The sequence below is a fragment of the Capsicum annuum genome, chromosome 10, assembly GCF_002878395.1.
Source record: "Capsicum annuum cultivar UCD-10X-F1 chromosome 10, UCD10Xv1.1, whole genome shotgun sequence".
Classification (NCBI taxonomy): Eukaryota; Viridiplantae; Streptophyta; class Magnoliopsida; order Solanales; family Solanaceae; genus Capsicum; species Capsicum annuum.
Window position 1 is genome coordinate 216,820,688 of NC_061120.1, and position 16,877 is coordinate 216,837,564.

At 33.4% G+C, this 16,877-nt stretch overlaps 1 protein-coding gene across 1 annotated transcript; it reads right to left on the reverse strand.

Moving 5' to 3' along the window:
* On the reverse strand, window positions 1-9,327 carry LOC107843777 (TGACG-sequence-specific DNA-binding protein TGA-2.1; the record flags this gene model as incomplete). Its single annotated transcript, NM_001324613.1, is given in 11 exon segments — window positions 1-250; window positions 1,383-1,654; window positions 2,404-2,455; window positions 2,547-2,624; window positions 2,968-3,027; window positions 3,112-3,189; window positions 5,026-5,208; window positions 5,350-5,420; window positions 6,975-7,078; window positions 8,548-8,631; window positions 9,234-9,327. Coding segments are annotated over 10 exon segments (1,189 nt in total), but the record flags the coding sequence as incomplete, so codon positions are not given.
* Window positions 9,328-16,877: the final 7,550 nt, after the last annotated feature.

A 16,877-nucleotide genomic window follows, 5' to 3' on the forward strand; every position in this document is an offset into this window, starting at 1 on the left:
CCTGACGGAGAAAACCATCGAGAGTCCCTAGTTTCCCCATAGCCATTGCCATCTGACCCATGTAATTAGCAACATCTCCTGATGACCCTTCAGTGGCAGGAGATCCATTGGCTAACGTCTCCGCCAAAGATTGTTGCAACTGCTCCATACCTTGTGAGAGAGCATCTTCAGCTTGATGGGATGACTGCTGCAAGTTGTAAATGCCAGCTAACTGTTGCTCGGTCAGAGGCTCTAACTGAGTGACCAGAAGCTGCATTACCAGAACATTTCACGAAAAATGAGAAAAATACTAAAATAATGAATAATTGGTTGTAAAGAAACTTGTGTACCGCTTAGAAATAGCACTTTGAACTTATACCATACAATCATGACTTATTCAATTCTGCAAAGTGTTATCTACATTAGTAACTTGAGGTTCTTAATCTATCCACTTCTAGATGACGCATGAAAAACTGACACGAGAACAAAAGCAAATAGAATGTACAGCACTCGTATAATATTCCTGCACAAAATGCCATAAACATATTCCTGCACAAAATGCCGTAAACAGACGGAGTGAAAGCACATTAACATCAGATGCAGACATCAGATGCAGCAGGAAGTCTTCTAACATCATTGTAAAGATACGGCACTTCAGCCTAACTCAACCCCAAAAGCTAGCTCATGAGGGCCCAATTCCATATAAGCAGACCACCCGTCCATTCCCAACCAATGTGAGACTCCGGCCCACTCTAACAATCAGCAAGCTGAAGAAGCTCAACAAACCTCATCCGGGATGGATAGAGATAACCACACAATTTATCCAAGCTGTTGCTAGGAATCAGGTTCGTTTAGAGATGCTACTATGCAGTGGACACAAGAAGAAAACTAAGAGCTTCAATACAACAATTGTAAGTCCATGCCATTTGAAGGAGAACCTCAGACCTTGTCTATCAAAGGTCAAGAGACTATAGTGAGGTGTTATAGAAGATAGTAACATAAAAATGCAATTGTAAGAAAACTAAGAGCTTCAATACAACAATTGTAAGTCCATGCCATTTGAAGGAGAACCTCAGACCTTGTCTATCAAAGGTCAAGAGACTATAGTGAGGTGTTATAGAAGGATAGTGACATAAAAATGCAATTGTACACTGCAGGGCACCTCATTCATTTGGAAAGTGAAACCACCCAATCTTTAGCAAGTATTCTTTATTTTCAGGAACGCAAATCAATGAAGTTCCACATACTACTAAGAATATATTAGTCCTGCTAATAATAGGACCTTTTCATACATGATCAAAAAGTATGACAGCTTCTTATAATACTAGACAGGGGACGTCTAGATGGGAAATGTGGAAGAACAGACGCAGAATTGCACACATATGAGAACAACAAGAGGTTACCTTAAGAAGTTCCGAGGGGCGGAAGCCACCAATCCACATAAAACACCGCTCGGCAGGGGTTTTCCACATCCCTGACAAGACATGGAATACGTCCGCCTTGGCTGCATTTCCTTTCACCCTAAAAACCTCATCAAAATGTGCAGTGACGTTATTCACAATACTTCGCAGTTCAGGGTCACTTGCATGTGAATTAACAGCGTTCCTCAACTCATTGATGTGCTTGTTGTGTTCTTCTAACCATCGACTATATTCTGCATCAAATGCTAAGGTCCCTGCAGAACGGCAGACTCTGAAAGGTTATCTTAGCACGAGGAAACAACTTTTTGAGTGCAACCAGAAACTAGACAAGTGGTTGAACATTATCTTATTAAAATAGCCAGCCTAATACAAAAAAGTGTTATATTAAACTGAATGCATAAAGCAGCAACTGACGCATTCATTATCTTTATCATAACAACCATCACAAGTGTGAGAATTATGAAGACCAAGTCCATGCACCTTGAGGACCCATTGGAAGCTGCAGTTCACTTTGTTCCTCAATTTCAAACGTAATGTCATCCACCGCGTATTGAATGCAGTTAATGAGGGAAAATCAAGAAAACTGAAGTTCTACTGTCCTCTTAAGTAGGAAAAACACATTATTTCAGCCTTATTTGCTTCCTAATCACAGACCACGCAACGCACAACATATGAGAGACGAACTGTTCCAGGAAAAGATGAAAAGTGCATACTGGACTAGTTTAAGATAGAGAGAGCCATCATGTATGAATATCTGTTTGACAGCAATATGGTGGACAATTTTCTTTCTAGTGAAACCAACATGATTTAGCTGATACAATAAAGAGTATTGGCAAACTTCAGCTGTTACACTAACATGACTTAACAACCCAATCCTAGCTCAATTTAGTATCAAGAAGTGATACTTCCTCAACAGATCTAGAAGAAGCCCAGCAAGTTTCTTGTTTGTTGAAATGAAAAAGGAAGTTAGTCACACAAGTTCAACGAGAAGAAAAAGGCATACCACTGGCACCCACTCCGTTTGATTGATCTCCCATGTTTGAAATGTACTTCCCCTTCAGTTGGACAAAAACCCAAAATAAGACAAGATTGTGGAACCTCCTCAGGTGGTCCTCCTGAAAGCACGTGAAAGGAAGAAGCCAATACCTGTTGACGTGCTCGCTGAAGGTCCTGTTCCAACTGCGATAACTTCAGACGGCTATTCTCCAGCTGTTGAACATATGCCTGCAGCATAAGAAAGTACCAAATTTTTCATTTAAAGACAGATGAGATATAATCAGCTAACATAATCTCTTCAGCATCTCGCATCGACGAAAAAGACAAAATAGTGAACCGGCTACAGGCTTATATTACACATCAAAAGGGGAAGGGGCAACAACAACAACAACATACCCAGAGTGTGGGGTCTGGGGAGGGCAGAGTGTACGCAGACCATACCACTACCTCACCACTACCACAGGTGAAGTAGAGAGGCTATTTCCGATAGACCCCCGGCTTAGGACAGATAAAAAGGGGAAGGGGCGTTGTGGAAAAACAAAAGGAGGAAAATGAGAGAAGAAAGGTTTACTTTTTTCCTCAATCTACTTTTCCTAGCAGCTTCACGGTTTTGTGCGAGTCTTCGTAATGTCTGAAAGCAATGATAATAAACAAAAAGAATATCAGAAAGGAACATGAGTTTCCCTCTTCTAAGACTAAATAGTAAAACACGGACCTTCTGATCCAAGACTTTTTCTTTTGATTTGTCACTGGAATCAGAAGCTGCAATAGTCCTGGATTGACCTGTCTCAATCTGCATAATGGAAAAGACTTTTCATACATGACTGAAATGTAAAAACAAAAACCGGATTATGACAAATATCATACTTTAAAGTAAAGAATTTATCCATAATTTCTCAAGCAAGCAATTACAAAAAAAGGTTCACAAACAATAAAAATCGCCCAGTTACTTGAGGAGAAACTTTCTGTTACATGTACAAACTGTTCAGTTCTAGTAATTACATATTTGTGAACCAAAAACTCAAGTATGAAATTTAAGTGATGAAACCTAGCCCATCAACCAATTATTGCTCAATAACAGCTAGTTTGGGATTGGTTAACAAAAATCCTCTATATCAATTCCACTTTTTCCATTTCTTTACAGTACAATAAATATCTTTTATTTTGGATTAATAATTCAATAATACACCCTCCATCCATTTTATATATTTGACAGGTTGCAGAGTCGAGATATTAAATTTGACTTACCTGGAAATGGAAAAATAAAGACAAGATCGCTTGTCTCTTTCCCCTCTTCATAAATTTTTCAACCATTTCTCATAAATTCTGTTTTTTCCTTAAAAATTATATCCATTTTTGGTGGTACTAGTCCCTGCATCAGTTTTTCGTTGCTAGATAATCTTCTTATAGAGTATTTCATCATCTGAAAGCTTTTGAATTTCAAATCAAAAGAAAAACACAAGCTCTTCTACTGAGAAGGACAATTAATGAACTGTGCTCGCTTCTTTTCCCGGTATTGCTCCATTAGTCTCCTCACCACATGGATGGCTTCCGTAGTAGATCGCCCCGACATGAATCCAAACTGGTTCTCAGATATGGACAAACCACTCCTGTAATTGTTACAATTCTACGTCGCCCTTATTCTTGTACAATGGGAGCATTGTACACCACCTCCATTCTTCAGGCATCTTAGCTGTCTTAAAAATGACATTGAACAACTCAGTCAACCACTCCATACCTACTCCGCCTGAGCTCTTCCAAAACTCTACCGGGATCTCATTAGGTCCAGTCGCTCTCACCCTACACATCTTACTAATAGCGCGAGTCACTTCTTCAACCATAATACATCCACAATCCAAAATCCCAAGTCTCTTAAGAGTGCTCAAAATCCCCCAGCACACTAGCTCTATCACCTACTCGTTCAATAGTTTGTGAAAGTAGGCTTGCCATCTTTGCTTGATGAGCCTCTCATCCGCCAATACCTTACCGTCCTCATCATTGATGCATTTCACTTGATCCAGGTCTCGGGCCTTCCACTCCCTCGTCTTCACAAGCCTGTAAAGTTTCTTATCTCCGCCTTTGTCCCCTTGCTGCGTAGAGTCTTTCAAAAGCTACCGTTTTAGCTTCTGTGACCGCTTAGCCGTTGTTCTAGCCGTCTTATAGACCCCCTTATTCTCCCTCCTCTCTTCCTCGTCCCTGCATTCCACCCATTCACACTGAATGATTTCACCTCTTCAAACAAAGTTCAACTTCAAAACCACTGCTAGTGAAAATGGTTGCCAACAGATGGGGAAGATAACAAAAAGCAGTTTTGGGGACTGGACTTCACTTTTCACACGAGTTTAAGGGTTTGCAATCAACCTCGCTGACAGCTCAGCAAATGAGGAGAGATTCTCCAAATTTCGCACTTCTCTAACAGAAGACATACAATAGGCCAAATAGAACAAAATGAATCCAAATAAACATTTCATACTAGTTGGTTCGCCTATATAGCCCCTTCACTTCTCTATTACGTTTTATTCTTAGTCAAATCAACATTGATTCCCAGAGATCGCAAGTCTTTACAGACCAAAGAGAAATGGACTAAGAGAGGCTAAGCAATAAACCCAAAACAAGCAGAGTAAATTACCCGTTGATTTCTATCATCTCCATCCATGTCAGTTGAAGTATCAGTGCGAGAACCAGAATCGGCCAAGTTGGACTCGCCCCAATTCTCAGGATTAGAGGATACAGGAACTACACTTGATTGCAATTGTAATATCTGAGATCCCGGAGCAGCAGCAGACAAACTTGTATTTGAAGGGGCTAAATTCTACAAGATCAACAGAGAAAAAAAAGACATCAAAATTAGCTAAATACCTTGTCCTCTGCCTGTGGACATCTCTGGCAATACCAGATTTACAGTTTCTATTCTCTTTAGGAAGAAATGTAGAGAGAACAGTGTCATGATTACCCTATTGATGGTTCCAGAGACGTCAAAGCCCACTGCTGGATTAGTTGCAGATGTTGAATTAAATAGGGGACCTAAACCAACAAGAAGACAACGAAGACATATTTCTCAATCAGATAACACGGGAAATGGTCAAATCTTCACTTTAAGTGAGACAAGTTTCTGGACAATTGTTGTACACATATAACAAAACAATAGCAAAGAAATGCGTGTTCTTTTTAAGTAAATCTAGCATTTCAACTACAGTTGGAATCAAGCTCAAGAATTTGAAACCACAGTTCTCTAATAAGGGGATCCAGACCACCTTTCAGTATCAGTCTAATAGGTTTAATAATATCAAGAATTTGGAGAACAGCCATCCAGTTTATTAGATCATAACTTAGTTCTTTCACCCCGGAAGCTACATTGACAGACCAATTTGTCTGAAAAGCCCAAAGGAATAAAAATCCAATTATTCTACTCCTTCATGCTCTCAAAATTTTTTAGCTATTGTTTGCAATATCTTCACATTACATTTGATAGGTACTATCTTTACGTTACATCACGCCATAATCCGAAAATGACAAACGCAAAATTAGATGGTGGCAGTTATACATGCACAGAAATTAGGAAATAAGAGCAAATTGTGCATATGACTATCTGGCATTTAACTAATGAAGTCCGTGTTTTCGGCGTAATCTTTTTAACTATGCATATAGAACTAAACCCAAAATTTAAAACATGTGAAACATAACATTTTCTTAACACCGCTACTATTTCATGAAAAAGGTCACACGTCTTGCACCCATATAAGGACATAAAACCAATTCCCATTTGTTCATTAGTGCCAAATCCAACCTTCCTGTAATAGGAATACTAATTTAACTCTTATTTATGACAACTGTCCAACTAGGAAGACCCAGTTAAGATATATCAAGTATTTGGAACAATGAACATAGTCTTCCTAATTCACATTAGCTAATCCTATCTCAACATCCCAAAACATTATTTGCTTCATATACTATGTACTTGATTATATTTTCCAAAACCTATAGATATCTACATAGGAATATTATTTTTTCCGTACATTATCTATAAAGAGAATTCATACGTACCACATCAGACGAGGGTACTAATTTTACCTTCTTTATATGGTCTTCGGCAACTCTAACCTAATGAACTAGTTCCTGGGTAGAGTTATTCCCACGGTCCTTTCTTCTTAAACGTAGTATGATGCCAATCCCTTATGTTAAATTACCCAATGTTGGACCCTCATGTCCACATATCTCTATATAATCTGGAACTCTCACTAACGTTTGGAATAGAGTTAAGTTCAAAGCCCCACTTCTCTTACTATTCGACCGGACAAGGATAGAAAAGCAACAAGAAGTCCTATGACATGATCAGTCTCTTCAGCTCATTAAACTTTTCAGAGGTCTCAACTACTCTTGCAAATAAGATCCTCGGTAATGGTTATTTACAATGAGAGAGCCCAAATGCTCACTAAAAATACTAAAGATAAACCATACCTAGTCCCGGCTGTAAATCCGTAATTTAAAGAAGGGTAAAACACACCAAGATTCTTTTATCAGGTGACAGATAGGAAAGAATAGCAGACCAAGAACATTCAAGATTAGCAAAATACATACTTCGATTAGCATTAGAACCATCTCCAATACGGAATCCAAGATATTGCTCAAGCACCCCAAATTCAGACATTCGAGAAGTATTTGTATTGTTCCCTTCGGTGCCCCTGAAATCCAAAATAAACAGCCCAAAAATATTATTCAACGGGAATAAATTATTCGAGATGTCACCCTCCATATATAGCATATCAGCAATGACATATAACCATTCCAGATTTACGCTAACACAGTAATTATTCAGCAGGAACTCAGAGAAACAACTTAACTATGAAATGGTTAAAACATTCTTTGCTCTTTTTATTAATTTCCCTCGCTTCAAGGGACTAGCATAGGATTAGTAGAAATAGCTGATTTACCTAAACATTGGAATGGACAACCAGGAGTAAAGCCAGAAGGGCAGAAGGGGGTTCATTCGAATCCCCTTCAGAAAATAACATAGTATATAAAAGGACAAAATTATTTATGAATTCCTTTAAGAAAATCCTGCCTCTGCCACTATCAGCACCCTGCTGAATAAAAAGAGAGAGACTATCTAAAACTCATGGAGTCACACCTCTCCATTGGTAGAGGCAGGATTTTCTCCATGGGGTTCAAATGATGATGAAGTAAACACAAGAAGAAGCTAAAGAAGGTTCAACATTTACTATATATACATAAAAAATAAATTGAATCAATGTATAAACAGTGTAATTTTCCGCAAAAAAGGGGTTTGGATGAACCTCTCGACCCTACCTAACTCCACCTCTGTTGATCTCTCCAAGCTAGAATTGCACTGTAGGTGACTTCTATTTATTTACATGAACAAAATAGAAAGATGTATGGCCTATTCCCTATAACAAGCAATTTCAAAACTTGAATCCTTCAACATAAACACAACAATAAACAATAATTCCCCATCTCCGATAAACTGAAACAAATTCAATACTTACAAATATGCAAACAACAAACTAAACTTTACATGAATTAAAAAAAAAAGGGGATGTAAAGATATATACATGTGATTTGAAACTGGTATCTGAGAAATGAAACTTGGCACCGCAGAAGTACCAGTCTTACTGCCTTCTGTGCCAATTTTCACTAAACAGTTCAAAAATATGGAGAACTAAACACATGAAGAAGCTAAAGGGGTACAACATTTACTATATATATACATAAAAAAAAACAATTTTAATCAAGTATAAACAGTGTAATTTTCCGCCAAAAGGAGGTTAAATAAACCTCTCGGCCCTACATAGCTCCGTCCCTACTGATCTCTCCAAGCTAGAATTGCACTGTATGTAACTTCTACTCATTTATATGAACAAATAGAAAGATGTATGGCCTATAGCCCCTATAACTAGCAATTTCAACATAAACATGAGAATAAACACTAAACCCCACCCCACATAAAAGCTTAAACAGACCTTAGGCCTAACTGCAATTTCAAAACTTGAATTCTTCAACATAAACATAACAATAAACACTAATCCCCATCTCAGATAAACTTAAAACAAATTCTACACATACAAATAAGCAAAAAAAACAAACTAAAATTCACAGATATTAAATTTAAAAAAGGATGTTAAGAGGTATATACATGTGATTTGAAACTGGTATCTGAGAAATGAAACTTGGCATCCCAGAAAGTACCAATCTTCACAGCATCATCAAGAATCCACAACTTCAGTTAACATACACACACAAAACTTATATGAAGAACCACAAATATATAGTTTGACTAAAATACAAAAACTTCCAAAAACAACCGCTTAATCACTTTAACTAAGACTAAAACAACTTTAATACATCCACCGCTAAAATATACAAAAAGACAAAACTACACCATTGAAATCAAGAAAATCCCAAACAGCTGTATATTAACCCCTCTTTACTAAAAAACACTGAAAAGGTCAAAACTTTAATTAAAACCAACCACCCCCTTTCATCAAAATGAGTAATTAATTAATACCCAGAAGCTCAAATTCATAAAAAACACATCAAGAAAATGCTAATTTTTTTTATACTATAATTTTCTTTTCTGTATACAAAAAACACTAAAAAGGTCAAAACTTTATTAAAACCCAACCACCCCCTTTCATCAAAATGAGTAACTAATTAATACCCAGAAGCTCAAATTCCTAAAACCACCTCAAGAAAATACTTTTTTTATATACTATGATTTTCTGAAATCAAGATTCTTTTTTAATACAAAAAACACTAAAAAGGTCAAAACTTTAACAAAAACCAACTACCCCTATTAATCAAAATGAGAAAATAATGTACCTAAAAGCTCAAATTGATAAAAACACCTCAAGAAAATACTAGTAATATTTTATAACAATTTTTCTGTATCAAGACTCATTTTTTAAACAAAATTCAAAGAACCCAAGTATTTATTTTACTATAATTTTGGTTTAATAGTACTAAAATAATTATTATTATTATAATTAAATTATTATTTATATTGTATATGGCCACGAAGAACGAGGGAAGGAGAGAGGAAGAAGACAGAGGTGACGTATATATCATTCCAAACTACGCTAGCCAACACGTCATTTTCAAAGTGAACCTTTTTTTTATTTTCAATTTTCAAAAGCCACCAATAACTATTTTTAATAATTAATAATTTTTTCGTTCGGTGTTCGATATTCACATTAAATTTCGTTTGATTCAAGTTCGTGATAAAAAATCTCATGCGAGAGTAAAGTGCTTCCTATTAAAAATGGCTTCGTATTAGCTCGAACCTGAAACCGTTATGAAGGAGGTCATTTGATTGGGAAAAAGTTATCACGAAATAATTAATTTCAAAATTCATTATCTCATTATGTATATGAGATAATTTTTTCGTTCGGTATTCGATATTTCACATTGAAGTTCGATTGATTCATATTCGCGATAAAAAATCTCACGCGGAAGTAAAGTGCTTCCTATAAAAAATGGCTTTGTATTAGCTCGAACTTGAAACCATTATGAAGGAGGTCATTTGATTGGGAAAAAGTTACCACTAAATAATTAATTTCAAAATTCATTATCTCACTATGTATATGAGATAATTTTTTCGTTCGGTATTCGATATTTCACATTGAAGTTCGATTGATTCATATTCGCGATAAAAAATCTCACGCGGGAGTAAAGTGCTTCCTATAAAAAATGGTTCGTATTAGCTCGAACCTGAAACCATTATGAAGGAGGTCATTTGATTGGGAAAGAGTTACCACGGAATAATTAATTTCGAAATTCGTTATCCATCATGTATATGAGATAACTTATTTCATCATTATGGTGTAAATGGTGGGATAAATAATTTCGATACTAATTAATACCTTCACGCAAAAATGAGATAAAATAATTATTCATTTTATTTCAAAACTATTTAATTCTTACTGTCATTGAGATGTCATTATCCCAACATTTTGATATTTTGATCGTTGTAGTGGAATGCTTGAGATATCTTCGACCTTAGTGAGAAATTTTGAGTTCGGATTTTGAATATGATTTTTTTTTATTAAAAGTATATCTTTTAAAAATAGACCTTATAATAGCGCGAATGAGAATAATTGAATTATAATATGAATATAAGACAGATATGGAAATCTCGATTTAGCTCTTGGATGTGAAAAAGATCTCGTTAAAAATATCAACTTTAAAAATAAATCTTATAATAGCATGATTTATAATTAATCGAACTCTAATATAAATATCGAATATAAAGCAAAAACATAAGAAAAACACTTTTGATTTTTTGTACAATTATGGAATATTTTAATATTCCGAAATTATTTAGCGCACTTACATAACAAACAGTCGTAATTTGAGATTCTCCTTAGGAAGTCTTGGAAATTACACTAAACACCCACTTTGTTTTTTTGTTTTCACTTGCATCCCTTTATTTTGAAAGAGTTGCTTTTAAATTTTACGATTTATTGAGTACGTGTAGGGGTGTTCATGGTTTGGTTAAAAATCAAACCAAACCGCTAATCAAACCAAATCGATTAAGAAACCCAACATTTAGTTATGTTTGATTTGGTTTGATTTAAAACTTTTAAAACTAATACTTATGTGGTTTGGTTTAGATTTTACTCTAAAATAGCTGATAAAATAATCAAACCGAACCGATAAAAAATTTCTCTCTATATATATATGTATGTATGTATGTATACACACACACATACATATGCATGTATAAATTATTTATATATTATTCCTAAATAAAATATAAATATTTTTTATATTTAAAATTTTAATTATTAATTTAACTTTAGTCATATGTCTCCATCTAAGTTAATGGTACGTTATGAAATTCTATATGATTTTTGCACTTTGAATGACAAATGATACTAATTATGAAAATTATTTTGTTTTCTATGAGATTTTATAGGTGAGTTTTATTAGACAATAGATAATCACTAGTTTTGAATTTTCTTTTTGGTTCCTATTGAGCAAAAAATATATATGTTTACCTTTTGGGGTTTATTATATCATTCTCTTATATGTAGTTTCTAAGTTCATTTGTAGAAACGTTCATATGGTGTTGTTCATGGTTTTACTTAAGTATAACACTAAATTGACATCTTGGTTTCAGGATTGAGGAACAACACTCGGTTAACATCTCATATTTTGGATTGATTTTTTTAAAGAAAAATTTCAACTTTTATCATTAACTAAAGTTATAAACCGAACCGAACTAAACCGAAAGTTATTTTTTTGTGTTGGTTTGGTTTGGTTTTAGAAATTTAAAAACTGACTAAGTTGGTTTGATTATAATTTTGACCAATAACCGACCCAAATCGATCCATGAACACGTCTACGTACATGCCTTGTATTCACCTTTTTTTTGGTTGTCCATCCGATGTCCAGTACCTGCATTAGAGCTCCACTAATTTAAATTCGCGCGGGGTAGGACCCCATTCGAGGGGTAGCGCTGCCAACATCTGTTTATAAAGTTTGTAATTGTTATCTTTGTTTTAAGCATAGTAGTAATTTCATGATTTTTTAATTTATAAAGAGAAAAAATACATAAAGTCCCCCTGATGTTGTTCGATTTTTTTAAAAAGATACCTAAAATATATTTTCAACCCATTACTCCACAAATTTTACTTAAATCGTTACAAATATACCATTTTTCGCTAAATTTCAATCACAAGATAGAGAATGAATGCACGCACGAATCACAGAGAAAATTGAGTGACACCATTAATGGAGATTAATGGAGGAAAAGAAGAAGGAAGAACAAAAGAAAAGGATGGAAAATGAAGAAAAAAATATTAAAATACAAAATTAAAAAAAAATGGATCCTTTTTATTATACGTGGTACATTTTAATTTGTTGGTTCAATAATTTTTTTTCAGTCACGCGCGTCATGTGCGTGTTTACACGCAGAGTCAAAATTTTGGTAAGATTCGTGAGGTAATAGGTTGAAAGTATAATTTAAGTGTCTTTTTGAAAAAATCGAACAACATCCGAGGGATCTTTATGTATTTTCTCATTTATAAATACTAAGTAAGAGTTAAATAAGAAGATGATCTCGTGTAAGTACCGTCACATAGGACTATTTATTATTTTTAATGCTAATTTTCAATTTTTAAACTTTTCTATTATGGAGATGTAGCGTCATATCTTATCTAATCGCTTCTATTTTATTTTTTTCCTTTTTTGTCAACCACAATCTTTCTTACAATTTGTTATAGCTAAGTTCTTACATATATTTATTAATATTTTCATATATATTATTCTTTATATGTACGAATCGTCTCAATCTCGTTTCTCTCATTTAATCTGTCACGAAAATTTAACCTTATCACCAATTGTCTAGACTAATCATAGGTAGATGATAGTTGGTGGATATAAAAAAGTTGTTGGAACTTTAGAATATAGTACAAAAAAACAAGAAGTAAAAGTTTGTTGAGAATTCCATAAATGAAATAGTAGTAATGATTAAAGCATCATAGTCAAACATATGATAATTCATTTTGGCTTTAATAATTGTCGATAAATATTTCTCAAAATAGACAGAAATTTATGTTATGTTGACCAAAGCTCCTACCCTATAGATGTGAACAGCCTTAGTAAGGAAAAAAGAAATTTCTCTTCACAATTTTTTTTTCTTTCTAAAATTAATCAATTTTAGCATTTGTTAAAAATTTTATTATTTGTCCATTCAATTAGAAAATCGTCTCGTATTTATTCTTGTTAGAGAAAATATTATGCTTCCATCCTGAACTAACACGAAATTACTGAGACGCATCCGAACTTTAAAAAGGTCTTATTACCTCTGAACTAATTAAAACCTTATTTTTGACAACCTTAGTGCCTATGTGATACATACGTGGATTTTCAGTGTATTGATTCACTGATATGCCACGTATGTGTCATGTAGGCACTAAGATTGCAAAAAAATACAGTTTTAATTAGTCCAGGAGATAATAGAACCCTCCTAAAGTTCAGGTGTGTACCAACAATTTCGTGTATAGTTCAGAGGGAAACAAAACATTTTTCCTTCTTGTTATTTACAGAGCTCGAATATAAATTGGATAAAATCAGTGTCCAAACTCATCAAACAAACAACAACAACATATCAATGTATTCCCACAAAGTGAGGTCAGGAGAGGATAAAGTGTATGCAATTCATGCTACTACCTCAGATGAAGTAGAAATATTTTCGATAGACCCTCGGCTCAGGATAAATAACGGTATAACAAACAAAAAAACATAAAAACACACAATAAAAATAAGATTACACATTGTTAGATAATAACAAAAATACGATACCCATAAAATAATACTATAAACTCATTATTCCAAATTAAAGACATCACTGAAAACCACAAATAAGCAACTACAGACATAGATACATATGAAAAAAATACTCTTACCTACAAATTCATCAAACTAAAAGGTCTAAATTTACCCTACGAGTGGGAACTCTTATATGAGTCAAGGACCAAAATAGCAAAAGTAGTCTTAGAACGAAACTTATGGATAAAGCCATCAATATGGGTTAGGCTCGTAGGGTTGGCCCGATCTGGCCTATAATTTGATGGAGTTGGGCTTCAATTTTTGCAGCCCATTTAAGAATAGAGCTTTTTAATCCGGCCCCTATAAGCCCGTGATCCGTAAGGCTTGAACAATATGGGTTGGGCTAGCCCATGGGTCGATCCGTAAGTCAAATACATGCAATTATTTAGATTGATCCTTAGTAATTTTTATTTGGTTCAAAGGATATCATGTCCAAAGTTATTTAATTTCGCTGTTAGGAGTATTTTTTGGAGTGTTGAAGATTTGATTAACAATTATTAACACTATGTAGTATTATCTGGTAATATTTATGTTTATTAATATTCTAAAATTAAATTATAAAATATTATTTTTAGAAAGTGGGCTGGCCCGTAGCCCACAGAGTAATGGTGGGGGCTTGGTGTTTTTTGGCCCATCATTTTGATGGACTAGTCCGATTTTACCCGTCAAACTCAAAGTTCGTGTAAGCTAGCCCGGATGGGTTAGACTGACCCGTATTGACAACTCTACTTATGGAGAATAAAATCATTTAATTTCAGGCAGTATAGATAAATTTTATGACAGTTTGGTGCACTAAAACTCTATTATATAACAATACTATCATATATTTTTTGTAAAAAATTATTTTCATAATTTGAATATATAATCTTCTAAACACATGATAATAATTTTACTAATTACATAAAGCTCCTTTTCAATCACATAATAAATTTGAACAACTTTTTTCCCTAATAAAATTGAGTAGGTTGAGGTGAGAGAACTGTAGATTGTAGTGGACCATATAAAATAATTTCGCTATGTATATTTTTGTAATATAACAAATTTAATTCAATAACAGATAAGTGAAAGATGAACGGAATAGTGAACAAGTCAAAATGAACGAAAGTATCCTACTACTCTCTCCATTTGATTTTATTTGTGATATTTTAAATTAGCTCAAGTATTAAAAAAAATTATTAATAACATATCTATTTTATCATAATATTTTTATTAAATAATGTTTATATTATATTTTAAAATTTTAAAAAAATAATTAATATTAAAAGTAAAATAATTTTTTTATATATTAAAAATAATAAATAAAAATAAAAATTTAATTGAAAAATTAGTGACAAATAAAAGGGAACGGTGGAAGTATATTTGTATGTGCTTTTCCAACGCCGCCCGCCAAGGGAACTAGATGCTTCCCAACAAAATATCATTTTGTACTTTCCAACACTAAGTTTTATTTAATATTTTTATTTTCATTCAATAATTACAAGAAGAAAAAAAACAACTTTATTCGAGATACGTTAATTAAATAATTAGCATTAAAACGAGATTTATCAGTAGCCAATTATATTGTTGTTTCGTGATTTTCATTCATGTAAGATACATTGAATTAAATTATTAGCAGTATAACAAAATTTAGAATGCTTTGATATACTTTTTTATTGATTTGGGTTGATCAAAAATATTTATTTTTTTTACTTTTTAAGAATGGAATAATGTATATGGATGCTACCTTCTTTCAATTTCACTTATAAAATTACACTAAATATATTATTATAATAGATGCTAACTCTTTTATAACGAGTTAATTTGAAGTCAATACTATCAATAGGAAATATAAGAAGTAATATTGGAATTATATGTCAAGATTTTGAATCATGAAATAACCATTAATGCTTGCACATCATAGGTTATCCACACATTTTTACGGGGTCATTTGATTTGAAGATAAGTTATATCGGAATTAGTTATACTGAGATTAGTTATTTTAAAATTAATTATTCTAATATTTTTAGTGATTGTTTGATTTGTGGAACTAAAAAATAATATGAATTGTATTCTTTCTAAGAATATATTATTTGTTTACAAAAATGTTGTTTGCCTTATATATGTGAAAGGTGATAATCAAAAAATTTAGAGGATAATTTTATCAGTTTATGGCTTTATCCGAAAATAAATTATCCTCGAATTATTATACCACTAAAAGGATAGATAACTTATCCCGCTACTATTATTAATTTTGAAATAAGTTATCCCGAACTTGACAACCAAACAAGACACTAGAAATTTTATCCCTAGACTATTTTTTTTTTAATACCTTACACCAAACGATCCCTCGATCCCTTAAAGTACAGTACTTCCTCGAACTCTATTAACATGAAATATTTTGTATACCGAACTGCCTTGTTTGTCCTTTAATTTATCAATGGACATTGGCGTTTGAAGCTTCGTGGATGTTGACAATGGACAACAATCAAAAGAAACATTAGTACATTGTGCTTTTTTTTAGGAACTTTATAGATTGACTAATTTCTAAAATTGACTAGTCCAAATTAAAAAACAATGTTGATTTGACCTTTTAGATTCTTTATGGCCAAGGAAGAAGAGAAATTGAAGTTCTTCCTAGAATTAATTTATATATTTTGGAGATCCGACATGCATGTGCTGACATTTTTGAAAAGTCCGAGCAACAGACATGGAACAAGGAATAAACATTTTCTATTTGCTAGTTATAAAATGGAAATGAAATTTCAAAATAAGAAGAAAGTGGATTAATTTCAACTTTTGATTTGGTCGGATGTTGTACTTGTGCTGGATCCTTAAAAAAATGTACTACTTTTTGAGAATTTTGTAGGATCCAACGTCGTCCGTCTGCATTATTGAAAAGTCCGACCAACATAACTACAAATAGCCCGCGTTCAATGCAGGGCCTGGGAGAAGGGTCGCATCCCAAGGAGTGTGATGTGATGTCTATGTTACTTCATCCAAGAATTAAATAGTAATAGAACAATGAAACCACAATTACATAAAAGCATCATCTATTAATCTAATCTAATTTTGATTAGTCCACTACTTGTACAAATGAGGAGAAATGTAGCTAGTCTATGTTGCTCGGACTCTTTAAAAATGTCATCCCCTATG